The sequence below is a fragment of the Corvus cornix genome, chromosome 8, assembly GCF_000738735.6.
Source record: "Corvus cornix cornix isolate S_Up_H32 chromosome 8, ASM73873v5, whole genome shotgun sequence".
In the NCBI taxonomy this organism is placed as follows: Eukaryota; Metazoa; Chordata; class Aves; order Passeriformes; family Corvidae; genus Corvus; species Corvus cornix.
Window position 1 is genome coordinate 18176997 of NC_046338.1, and position 12422 is coordinate 18189418.

The following is a 12422-nucleotide window of genomic DNA, read 5'->3' on the forward strand; positions in this document are numbered from 1 at the left end:
TCTATCAAAGATTCCCCAATGAGAGGCTCAAGTGAGCCCCCTCTCCCCAAGGAGCCTTCCCCTGGATGGTTCTATCTTGGTTTACAGAATGTGTTCTGGAGAGGACCTTGGGGTCTGGGGCACACTGATCCCCAGCTACGAAGCTTCTAAAATGTTTAGCCTCTTAGCTTGACAAACAAGTCCAAGAATGTAGGCAAAAAGCACTAGGAATACAGAAGTTGTAAAAAAGCATAACAGGGGTATGAAAGAAAAGGCAAAAATCTTCATGACATCACCAGAGCTCTGGGTCCCCCAGGACACAACAACGAGGAGCAGCAGTTCTAGATGGGTAGCTTACATTTTGCTCCTGCCAAATTTTATGAATTGAGCAAATGGATGGCTGCTAAAAAGGCTTCCTCTAGCAATTGGTAAAGTATCGGACTAAGAAGCACTTCAACACTGGAGACACAGGCTGCCCAATAGATTCATGCAAAGAGTAGTTTTAATTTTGCTATGAGATCAAATTAATATTCCATTTTAAATCAGGAAATTATGTACTTTAAAAATCCTGTGTGATTTTTCAAATGTGTCTATTAATGTTGCCAATCTAGTGCCTTGGAAATATTATGTCAGTTCATCCTAGAGGCCAAAACCCAAACTGCCTGTATAGTCTGTTAGCAAGGCAAAACATCTCTTTTTTCCAATGAACATGTATGGGTGCATTGGGATTCACACAAGCATATTTGGCAGCTTTTTCAAGTAATTCTTGGCCTGCAGAGCATCCACTAAACATGGGGAGCCTTTTCTGTTCAGGAATATGATATGAATAAGAATGTGCTACTGGAGGATGAGCTATGGCACTTCTACCATAATTTAATTTGTCAAATATAGTTTACAGTATTTTATAATAATAATCAATAGCACAACATGTCTAAAAACTGCAAGGGCTAGGGTTGGAGGATGTCAACCATCATGTCTTTAATAATACATAATTCCTTAAATGTGCAACTAAATCACTGAAATATATGAGCTTAATTTGGAACCTCTTACACTTTGAAAATTCATATCTCTTTTTTAATATTCTGGCTACAGAATTTGCAGACTTGACCAGATTTTTCTAGTTTCCTTGTCTCTTAAATGCACTAAATGGGATGGATTCCCCAAGACCAATGTGAAAAACATATAAACCCCAGGAATATGTCCTTTGTGTCTCTCTCCCCTGCCTGTTTACACCTCACCATACCCTGATGACTTAAGACATTCCTGCAGGAGACCTAAATGCAGCTATTTCTCAGAGTTCCTGCAACACACAGATTTATTGCTGACTGTCAGAGTTAGAAACAAATGCATTTGGGAAAGCATTTCCTGAAACTGTTAACAGACTTGACAGAACAAGATTGGGGGAGAGGGTGGGTAGTAAGAAGCCTCTATAACATAACCCATTATTCCTTCTTTAGTAAACAAATTGTAGTCTTGATTATAGTCTTGATTCACAAAGAATGCCTTTACTTCTCCAAAGATTACTTTCTAGCCACTGCAGAATACTGAATATCCTGTAACTACTCAATATCCTTGGAAAAGCTCTAATTTTGCTGCTACGTTTACCAGGTTCTTGTGCTTAGATACTTAAATTAGGTCTCTTGGCATTGTCCTTTATTTAAAAGAAGCCACGCTACCACATGTGATGCCTTCAGGACAGTAAGATAATCAGGTCTGGGCATGCAGGAAGGGAAGACCAGGAGAGGCTGCCCCGCTCAGCCGCAGGTGACACAGCACCTCTCACCCGCAGGGCTCGTGGTACGCAGGATGCAGAGTAAGAAGTACACGGTAACAGCCCGGGAGAAGACAGCTACTTTTCCTTGCATCTGCTGTCTGGGAACATAGAATGTTACTTTCAGACAATCTGATTTTGATGTCTTTTTCTGCCCCACTCAAGGGCATGCTGCTTGTTAGGCAGCTCCTCGGCAGAGGGACAAGCAGTACACGCAGAGACTCTCCAAACTTTGTCACAGACATTCACGAAACAGCTTGTTCTTCCTGTGAGTCCACAGGAGCTCATGTTAGATAAGAAACTACTGCAAGACTAGGAGCTTTAAAGAAGTTGCAAGCAAATATTTTCTAAGCAGTATGACTATCTGTTCCTGTTTCATCTGAGTCTGAAAAATCCACAATGATAAATAGGAAAATTAAAATATGAAGAGAAAGCTATTAGTGGAGACACTGGGCTTGAGCCTGCCAAGCAAGCCCAAAGCACCAGCAAAACAGTGTTGGTGGAGCAAGGGCACTAAATGGAATGACATTTGAAAATGTTCGAATTTACAAATGCGTGCACCCGTGTATGTGGGGAAGGAAGCGGTCACAGGCAGACAAAGAGGTGCCAGAGAGGGGCAAAGAGCACGATACATTCTGCACTGTAGGCAATCAATGGAATAATGTATGTGTGAATTAATTCATTAATGGTTCCTGGAGTGAATCTTAAAGATCATGAAACACCAACTGACAAGGGTCTACAAAAAAAATTCTGTTTAGTAAATGCAAAAAGAAAAATCACAAACAAACCCAAGTTGGTTTCAACATTTATTTATAATTCAGTGTACAATTCATAAATCAAGAAACAAAAGCCAGGGTATATTTTTAATCAAAGCTTTTGCTGCTCACAATATATGCTATAAGAAATTGAACTGATAGATCATTTATTATTGTTATGAAACTAAAGGCTTTATATTCTTAAGTGGAGTGAAGCAGACAGCAATATGTTCATATTAGAAAGTTCCTACTGTGAGTGAAAAATGGATTAAATCTGAGATATTGTTTAGTAAGACAGATGAATCTGTATTTATTTTTGGCTGTGAAACTACTAGAACTATACATAGCTGCTAAGTATGAAGAACCAGCACTGGGGGAAATCACCTTGCCAGTTTGCCCTGTGTGTCTGTGTTTGGCAAATGCAGCCTGCAGGGTGTGTAGTCCATTTGCACGCAATCAGATCTCTGACCTGAAACGTGTACATTCTGGAACATTAATTGGCACGATTAAAAAGTTATTTAGAGGATGAGCTTGGAGCAAAAAATGTTGTCGCTTCTCAGAATCCTGAAACGCAGGATTCTGTACTTCCTAATAAGCCATTTGAGCTGTTACTGTTTGCAGAGAGATGTTGTAAGTGTTCACTGAGGGGGGAAAGTAATGATCAAACCACCCATGCAACACACAAATCTGAAGAGTCCAGCATGTGTCAGTGCAAAGCAAATTTATTCTATAAAGTGACTAGTGTGAAAAAGAATTAGAAAGGATTATAAAAATACACTACCATATGTTGTAGTAGTTGAAAGTGATTAATCCAGTTCTTAAATCCTATTTTAAACTCCTTTTCATTTCTGTCTATAGAAAAATAGAAGCCACATCACTTTGTTTGAATGCTATGTAGTTAATTACATCTTCTAAGAAACTCTTTTAAAACTAAATGTAATGTTTAATTACAAAATGCTCTCCCTGAAAACAGTTAGCTTGTACATTGATTTGTAGTTCATTAAAAATGCTTTCTTAATTATATTTCCAGCCAGAAAATACACAGAGATTAAAGAGTCTTTAGAGAAGTTTTGAAATCACAGCATGAACTGTAACAAGAAAGTTACACTTCAAATAGTGGACCACTGACAGCCACGACCACCTTTCTGTAATTTCAAAACTTAATTGTTGCAAAAATAGTAATTGGAAAGCAGTGCTCATTGTAAAAGCTACCAGTATTACATTTTTTTATAGGAGTAGATTTGCAAGGACTAATTAGAAAGCAAATCAATTGCATCAAACAAGTTGGCATCAGCTGTCGGGCCGGGCACCTCAGTGTGCGGGGTTCACGGCTAAGGGCAGCCCGCGCTTGGGCTCGTAGGGGGTTGTCCTGGAAACCATGCGGATGCAGTCGATAACAGGGCACACGCTGAGACACAGGGTGCAGCCTGTACAGCTGTCAGTAACCGTGGGCAGGTGGGTTTCGGGATCAAACTGGATAGCCTGCGAGCGGGAATAAACATTATCGATGTCACGCACAGAAAAGGTCAGAATTGCTCCCACTCTAGTGCCTGCATTTCCTGCGCTACAGCACTTGGAGACATCTTGGTGTGATTCTGCACTGCAGCTATAGCAACTGTTCCACTGGCCGGGAACAAAAGAGCCCCCCCTCCAGACACTGTGAAATTAGAGAGGTGGGCCAAATTACACCTTGGCAAATGCTCATGGGTCACAAGGGCTGGTTACGAAAGGAGGAGTTTGCTCCATGATACTTAAACTCCCAGAGGGTATTTCTCCTTCACGTGAAGGAAATATTTCCTAAGATATCAATGTGCTGGGCTTATTGGTTTAGAGGAGACACCAGATCACACCTGATCAGCTTCAGCACAATGCCCGTCACAAGGCATTCTTTTGACTTCTACTTTCAGCACAGCATAAACAATCTAATTTAATAAACAGTAGAGAAAAACAGAGCTCATTGTGCCTCATGTGACTACTTTCCTTTGCAAATCTTTGAAAGGAATATCAGAGTTTGGGGCAGGCAGAGCTTGCTTTAGTTCTCACGTTCCATGCAGTGAATCCTCATTACCAATTAGGGTGATAAGTGTATTTGAATGTGAAATAACAATTGCAGTCTCAATGATATAAGCTCCTGGTTATAATGGAAAAGGCAATTAAAAGCAAAACCAAAAGCATCACACAACTGCAAAAGTGTCAATATCTAAGAAGCAAGACTAGAAAAGTAAAAAATTTTAAAAAACGCCAAAACCACTGAGTATCTACTTTGAAGAGTTTAGGAGGGAAAATCAGGCCTGAAAGTTGAACTCCGGCAAACAAGCAGTGCCTTAGCAAATCTCCCTGACCACTCTCAGCATATGGGGGGAGGGGCAGGGAGGTGATGGGAAGTATTGGTGCTGCTGCAGGTTGGCTCCAAAGGCAGATTTGAGGCATTTGGGGTTTCAGTACTAGGAAGGCACAGAAGTTGTTGTAGCAACCAGCAAGGGCAGGAAGTCTGAAGTAACTGCCCTGGATCTCTGAGTTTTACTTTAGCTCGAGCACAAAGAGAGCTCTGGCTCATGAGTATCTAAGGAGGACTCCTTCCTTTCTCCCTAACAACAATGCACATCTTGAAAGGGAGTTCAAAGAGGGAGAGGAAGTCAGGACTACAGTGCTGACTTTAAATTAAGGAAAGCTTTTCTGTTGGACTCATACAAGGTGACAGCTGTGTAGAGCAGCGTGGATATTTCTGAAACAAAGGGAAGCATAAAGCAGATGCTGTTTTGAAGGTGAGGGGGGTTGTTGTTGATTTATTTGCAATTAAGAATTCCTTTGCAATTCTGTTCAATTAATTTCTTTGCGTTTTCCTTAATTAAATAAGGAAAAAGCATCTTTCTTTTGTGCTTAGAAAACCTTCTGGGGGTTTAAACTTTGGTTCTTTTGATGCTGATTTTTTTCCAGTTACAGAAAATAAAATTTATTAAATCTAAACCCAATCTTTTGCTCTCTAAGGGTTATATGAAAAATATAATATTCCTGAGAAATCTGATGGAAGGGGAAGAGGTGAAGATTGCAATGTCAAGAAGAAATTTAGAAAGTTAAAAGGCTACTGTAGTAATCTATTTTGGTATAAATACAGCATTAATTTTCTTGTATCAGTGGAAAAAACCTTTGCTCTGACATACTTGTTTCAATTACAGTTGATTTTCAATGGAAGACTTCTTTCTGTGACTTTATGTAGTTCAAGTCATCAGACCTATTATTGATTAGACTGAATTAAAGAGGAACAAAAACTGATGGTGTCCAGAGGAGACCTGGTGCTCAATTAAAGTATTTGTTTTTGACAAGCTCTTCTCAGACTAAGATGTATGGAAAAATTCATGTAGAAATTATTGCTTGCTGCATACTGGATTCCATGAAAGTTATACTAGACCATATTTTGGTTTTCTAAAAAAAGATGAGCCCTCCTGTACTGCTTTTTTTACTGCAGACCAGTCCATCATCTCCAGTGGACATGGCATGAAATGGCACCTAGACATGCTGATATATTTCATACAACTTGCTACCATATTGAGCAATCAGAAAAATACTTTGCTGCAAACAGGAGCCTCAGCTCAAAATTGAGCCATTTTCTGGTCACAATGATTTCTGCAAACTTCAACCTGCTGCTCTAAACCCTGGCAGTTATCCTGGAGAAAGGATTTGTAACTCAATCAAGTTCAAAACAAAGCCCCATCTGCCTGAAACCTGAATTAGTTTGGTTACTCTGAGGGAACAAGAACTGGGTTTCTTAAAAAGCATTTGGCAATAAGACCAGCCCTTGTATCCCTGCATCCCCTTGGTGGGAAGGGACGTGTTCTTCCCTTTCTCCCTCATGTACTTGAAAAGCATCAAGAACTATATTTACTGCCATTGGGGCTCCTTCATTTTCTTCCTCTTAAAAAGAACCCCACTTGCAGTCAGGGCCCTGTGACAGTGATGTGGTCTGTGCAGCCCCTCTGGACCAGCCGTGGTCCTGCACAGCTTGTGAGCCAGAGCCTGGGAGCATGATGGGCTTTGAATTCAACATTTTAGGCATCTGTTTTTGCCACCTGCTCATTAACAGAAGGTGAATTCTTTCTTCCCAGCAGCAGAAAGATAACTCATTGTGCCTTCCTGCTAATTACAGCTGTGCTCTTACCTGGTAGCCAGAATCATTACAGGTCATGTAGCATTTGCCACAGTTGATACACATTTCCTCGTCAATCAGAGCCACAACTTGCTCTGTGTTGCACAGATCACCATATGTTCCAATATACTGCAGTGCTTTTCCAATTACATCCTAGGGGGAAAAAAAAGTTATCGACTCATTTATGAGCTACCTAGGCAGTCTCCATAGCTGCACTGGAGCGCTCTCTGGTACTTTAACATGGAAGATTTGGCCATGCATTTTGATGATGTTCAGGATTTTTCTTTTAAATTTCCAAGAGGCTGACCTTCATATCCCCTGTAAAACACAAAAGAATCTTCCACACAGGCACATTTTGAATGTAGGGGGTACTAGAAGTATACATTGTGTACAAACACATTCTGCAAATAGGTTACACATTTAGTACTCGATTTTGCATGTGCTGTTGTTTTGCCATGATTGGGTGAAACTTCAAGGAACAAAATGGAATGTAAAACAGGAGTGACAATCAGATCATCTTTGGTCATTTCTCACTAGCACAGATTTAAGAGCTCACAGCAAGGAAAGAAAAAACGGAAAGAGAACAATAACAGCTCTTCTCTGTTTAGCAAGATGCACAAATGACATGATCATCAGTTTACTGCAAATACTGTACAGAAGTAGGCTCTGGGTCTAATCCTACAAGATCTGTTAACTTCACAGGGAGGAACTTGTGGCATTAACCTTACACACATCAGTGCTGCAAAAGGGTAGCAGCGCAGCACATGGCTACATACCACAAAAAGGAAAGCTCTGCTACATAAATTAAATGCAGAAATGAGCCCAACCTTGTGTTCCTAGTCTGCTAAGAACTTGCAAACTCAGCACTACTTTCTGAAAGAATGAGGTCTACCTGGTCTTCAGCACTTGTACAATAGTATCCTTATGCAGAGACAAATTTCTACATTCACTGGATGCACCAGTAGGATCTATGAAGTTGCTCCTAGTGACTGTTGAGATAGAAAATTCAACCAAATCCTATGCCCAGGAAGAAAGACTGGCAAATTGTAATGTTTCTTTGTTCCAAAAACACTCAAATGTTTTCGCTCTGCCAAACCCCATAGTTGCTGCCATGTGAAATACCTTGGTTGCATTCATTCAATGCTAAAACCTTTCCAGTTCTTCTCAGCAACATGCAGAGAACATTAATGCCCTTTCAGCATAAAACAGCTATGGCACATTGCTAAAGGCAGCATGATGAGCGTGGACAGATGACTGTGAGCGAGTTATCACAGCTTAATGAGTTAACACTCATCACTTGAGCTGTGCAAGCTGATTTTGTGCATGGTCCAAATTCAGTGCAAATTTGAAGTAAAATCTGTTTGCTTAAACTACTGTAAAAGGTCAATTAACTACTATGAAAGTGTTTCAGCTAATACTTTTTACTAGGATGAGACTTGAACACGGAGCCCTTTACTGTGACTCCACTGATGAACCACAGTAACTAAATAAAATGTGATCTCCTAGGAACTGCTTACACCCCCATCTTTTCACTTCCAGTTCTTACTCAGAAACATTCATGTATTTACTGGATTTACAGCAGTTTTCAGGTGTCTGCAGTCTTCTGTGTCAGTTGAAATACTGCAGTGGTAGAATTCAGCTCCAGCTTGTTTCAGCTCTCATGTAGGCTTCTCTCCTGACAAGCCTTGTCTTTTGAACCTGCTGCAGGTTTCAAAATACATGTCTGTGTGTGATCTACTGCCCCCAGCAATACTAGGTATCCTTAAACCTGTCTTGTGTGTATACAGCCCCCAAACGTTCCACTGCCAAAAATGCATGTTACCTGCAATTGATGAGCTGTGTGCTCAAGAATTTAAAGAAATGATGTAAAACCTGCACAACATACAATTAAGTAGCTTTCCACTGCCTGCCTGTGTTGCAAAAGTATCAACAAGGGGAGATTCCTGATAGTGAAGAGCTTTTCAGTCTAAAAAAAGCACATGTTTAAAAAGCATAGGTAATTTTCTCAGGGAGGTTCTGGATTCACATTTGTATTCTTTATTGTTTGGATGTTCACAAAACCCAGAACTCAAGTGGGTTGCAGAGATGGGCTACTCACATAACCATGGAATGGAGTGCCTTGCTTGTGAGAGAAGACAAAAAGAATCTTACAAGATGTTTAGCCTAGGAAGATGATGGCAGAGCAGGAATATAATGTCTATATATATGTACATATATACACACACACACATCAGGGAGGAAAAAGAACTATTTAAGTTAAATGACAATGTTGGCACAAGAACACAATTGTAAGCAAGCCATGAATAAATTCATGGCTGGAAATTATAGAAGGTTTTTTAAATGGGAAAGGAGTGAGGTGGTTAACACCCTTCTAGGGAAACAGCTGGAGGAGAGGGGGGAAACAGTCTGAGGTTTAGGGTAGCATTTAGATGGCTCAGGAAATGGTTGCTTGAAACAACATGATCAAAATTGATTTTTCCAGCTAAAAACTTACAAAGGGAATAATGAAAACAATGCATAAGGCATGGTGATTTCTGCATTTTTAACCAAGTCTCACTTCTCACAAAATCACAAAAATACACTTTTGGGGACTCAGAATCCCAAATAGGGAGCATGATGGCACTTTAGAGGCCTGAAAGTGATTTCAAAAGACTGTGTCAATGATTTACTGCTCATTTACACTCATTGGTGTTGTGTCTTTTAATCACTTATTTCTCTCAAGCAAAAACTGTATCTTTATTCATTTGCAAAGTTTCAAGATATTATTGGCTAAAAAAGCAATGGTACTTAAAAGATGTTCTGCAGGTGCACTCTTTTACAGCTTCTTGTTTTCATCAAATCATAAATGCTTGGAACAAAATAAACAGTGCAGCAAGAAATAATCAGCTTTCCCTGTTTAAAGCAGTTTCACTCCGAAAAGCAACTGTCTAAAATGGCACTATGGGATTCCACACTTGGTATATCTCAATGGCCTCTGGATCAAATTTACACTGTATACAGATTAATTGGGGTTTTTTTGTGGGTTTTTTTTTTGCCAACTGCCAGACCTGCAAACAGAAGCCAGGTTCTGAAAGTCAAGCTGTGTTCTTTCTGGCTTATGCATTACCAGCAGCAATTAAAAAAAAACAAAACCAAAACAAAACTGGAAGTTAAATTTGGTCCTAAGCTGCACCTTTGCAACAGCAGGGACCCAGAGTACTCTTTTTGATTACTGTTGTGCTGTCCTACTCTTCTCAACAAAACCGTACTGAAAAAACTGAGAAAGGAATGTAGTCCTGCAACTGGAACTGTCAGGGAATTCAGTTGCTATGGAGAGAATCAGAGCAGAATCCATTAGTTTTATGTTACTAATGAATACAGAAAAAAAATTCTTTTTGTCACTAAGCTAAGCAGATCTGGGTTTGAGTATACACAAGGAGAAGATCTGTTCAGCAGGATATTATTTTTGCAATTCTGTAATAGCTGCATTTTAATGTTAATGTATCAAACGTTTTATGGTGATTAGATTTTCATTAGTCATCATATTAGTAAACCTATATTTGCAAATACAATTAATGGTTCAGCTCTGGTCCTTGTAGACCTGCTGTGTCCCTCTTCATGCAGATGCTTTTGTAAAAGACCACACGGTGTTCTAGACATGATGAACATCACAGGCCTCTCATTAGAAAGCCATACACAGTGCAGGTACTGCATGTCATAAAGCAAGTTCAAAGGGAACACACATGAGGGAGGTACCTGCCTTCCACCTGATCTTTTTTTGGCAATAAAGGTGGGGTACGGTCAGAGAGCGAGAGATGAAAAGAAGAAATGTTAGAAAGAAAACTATGGATTAAAGTCACCAGAAGCTGAGGGTACATGACCAAGGTAAATTTACAGTAAAGTAGCTAACAAAAATACATTAACTTTTCTTGAAAGATTACAGATGTTTTGCCAATACTCAAGAAAGGCTACTAAAGGTACACTTTATTTGGGGACCTCTAAGCCTTATTTTCAGTGTAACAGTAGCAATACTAGCTAAAGTGGGACTTATAAAATAATTCAAACCATAGAATCATACAATATCCTGAGCTGGAAGGGACCCACATCATTGAGTCCAGTTACTTATGTTTTCTATAATGGAAATTATGCTTCGTGTATCGATCGCAATTCTTTATGAAGACCATGAAGTAATAAATCCAAAAAACAAAAAAAAAACCCCAAACCAAACCAAACCCCCAAAAAACCCCAAAACCCCAGTAATTTTATTGTTTGACAAGGCCTCTCACAGTGGCCTGTGACACAACAGAGCTCTGAAATTCACTAGCCATGAAGTGGCTAAACAGAGCAAAAAATAAAGGGTCAGAATAAAACGATCAATGTTCAGAAAAATATTAGCAGAACAAAGTGTCTCAATTTTCTGGCTTAGTTATGATGCTGTTTAATATGCTTGAATGTGTTTCAGGAAAAGATTTGAACCAGAAGTCTTTGGTTGATACAAGTTTTCATTTAAACCAAATTAAAGAAAATCCAAGGAACTTGTAGGTATTTTATAAAATTTGATGAACAGGTACTATCACAGTGAAAAAACGCAGTTTGACAAGCAGCTGATCAAAGTAAGTAACTTTTGCTGATCTTGCCAACAGATACATTCTAGATTAAAGAAAGCTGCAAGAGAAAACAGGGTAGGAGACCCCACTGACAGCTCATGGAACTGTCCTGATCAGAGGCAAACAAACTAGCAAGGTGTTAAGATAGAAAATAGCCCCATAACTACTGTAGTGCTGCTGTTCTAATTAACCAGCCATGATGTGGAATACACAGTCATTGCAGTCTTAACCAACAGAAGCACAGTGCCCTGGAGCACTGGGCAATGATTAATGGGATGAAATTTAACAAGTCCAAATGCCAGATTCTGCACTTAGGCTAGAGTAACACCAGGCAGAAATATAACCAGGAGAGGAGGGGCTGCAGAGTGCCCTGCAGGAAGTGATCTGGGGGTGCTGGTGGGCACAGCTGAGTGTGGGTCAGTGTTGTGCCCAGACAGCCCAGAGGGCAAAACCATGTCCTGGGGCACAGCAAACATGGCACAAGTGGCCAAAAGAGGCAACCATCCCACTGTGTGAGGCACTGCTGCGGCCTCACCTGGCGTGCTGCCTGCAGCTCTGGGCTCCACCACTTCAGAAGGATGTGAAGGTACTCGAATGCATCCAGAGCAGGGCAACAAAGCTGGGGAAAGGGCAGGAATGTCCTATGAGGAGCAGCAAAGGACTTTGAGTTTGTCTAGTTTGTAGTCTGTCCTCTACAGCTTCCGGGGAAAGAGGAATTTTGGATTTCTAGGATTTCTCCCCATAACTGAAGACTAAAATTAACTTAACCTGTATATATAATGTGAATACCTCCTGAGGTACTGTGATGGGGAAGGGAAGGGGAGGGGAGGGAGGGGCAAGGCGAGGAGAGAGGCGAGGAGAGAGGAGAGGAGAGGAGAGGAGAGGAGAGGAGAGGAGAGGAGAGGAGAGGAGAGGAGAGGAGAGGAGAGGAGAGGAGAGGAGAGGAGAGGAGAGGAGAGGAGAGGAGAGGAGAGGAGAGGAGAGGAGAGGAGAGGAGAGGAGAGGAGAGGAGAGGAGAGGAGAGGAGAGGAGAGGAGAGGAGAGGAGAGGAGAGGAGAGGAGAGGAGAGGAGAGGAGAGGAGAGGAGAGGAGAGATGCATAGCTCCACCTGAAATATGGAACATCTCCACACTTATGATGAAGACTACAATATGGCCTTTTCTAGGCAGGCAAGCACAAGGTAAATC

General features: G+C 40.6%; 1 protein-coding gene across 5 annotated transcripts in view; it reads right to left on the reverse strand.

Annotated features, from left to right (window-relative positions):
• Positions 1-2543: 2543 nt before the first annotated feature.
• The window catches only part of DPYD (dihydropyrimidine dehydrogenase), a 354140-nt gene continuing 344261 nt past the window's right edge, over positions 2544-12422 (reverse strand). For all 5 annotated transcript variants that reach the window (XM_039555944.1, XM_039555945.1, XM_039555946.1 and 2 more), the window contains 2 exons: positions 6662-6802; positions 2544-3987 (listed from right to left, as the gene is read on the reverse strand). In XM_039555944.1, the coding sequence (XP_039411878.1) occupies positions 3817-3987; positions 6662-6802 (312 nt within the window). In that variant the 3' untranslated portion in view covers positions 2544-3816. The remainder of the gene's footprint in view (positions 3988-6661; positions 6803-12422) is intronic.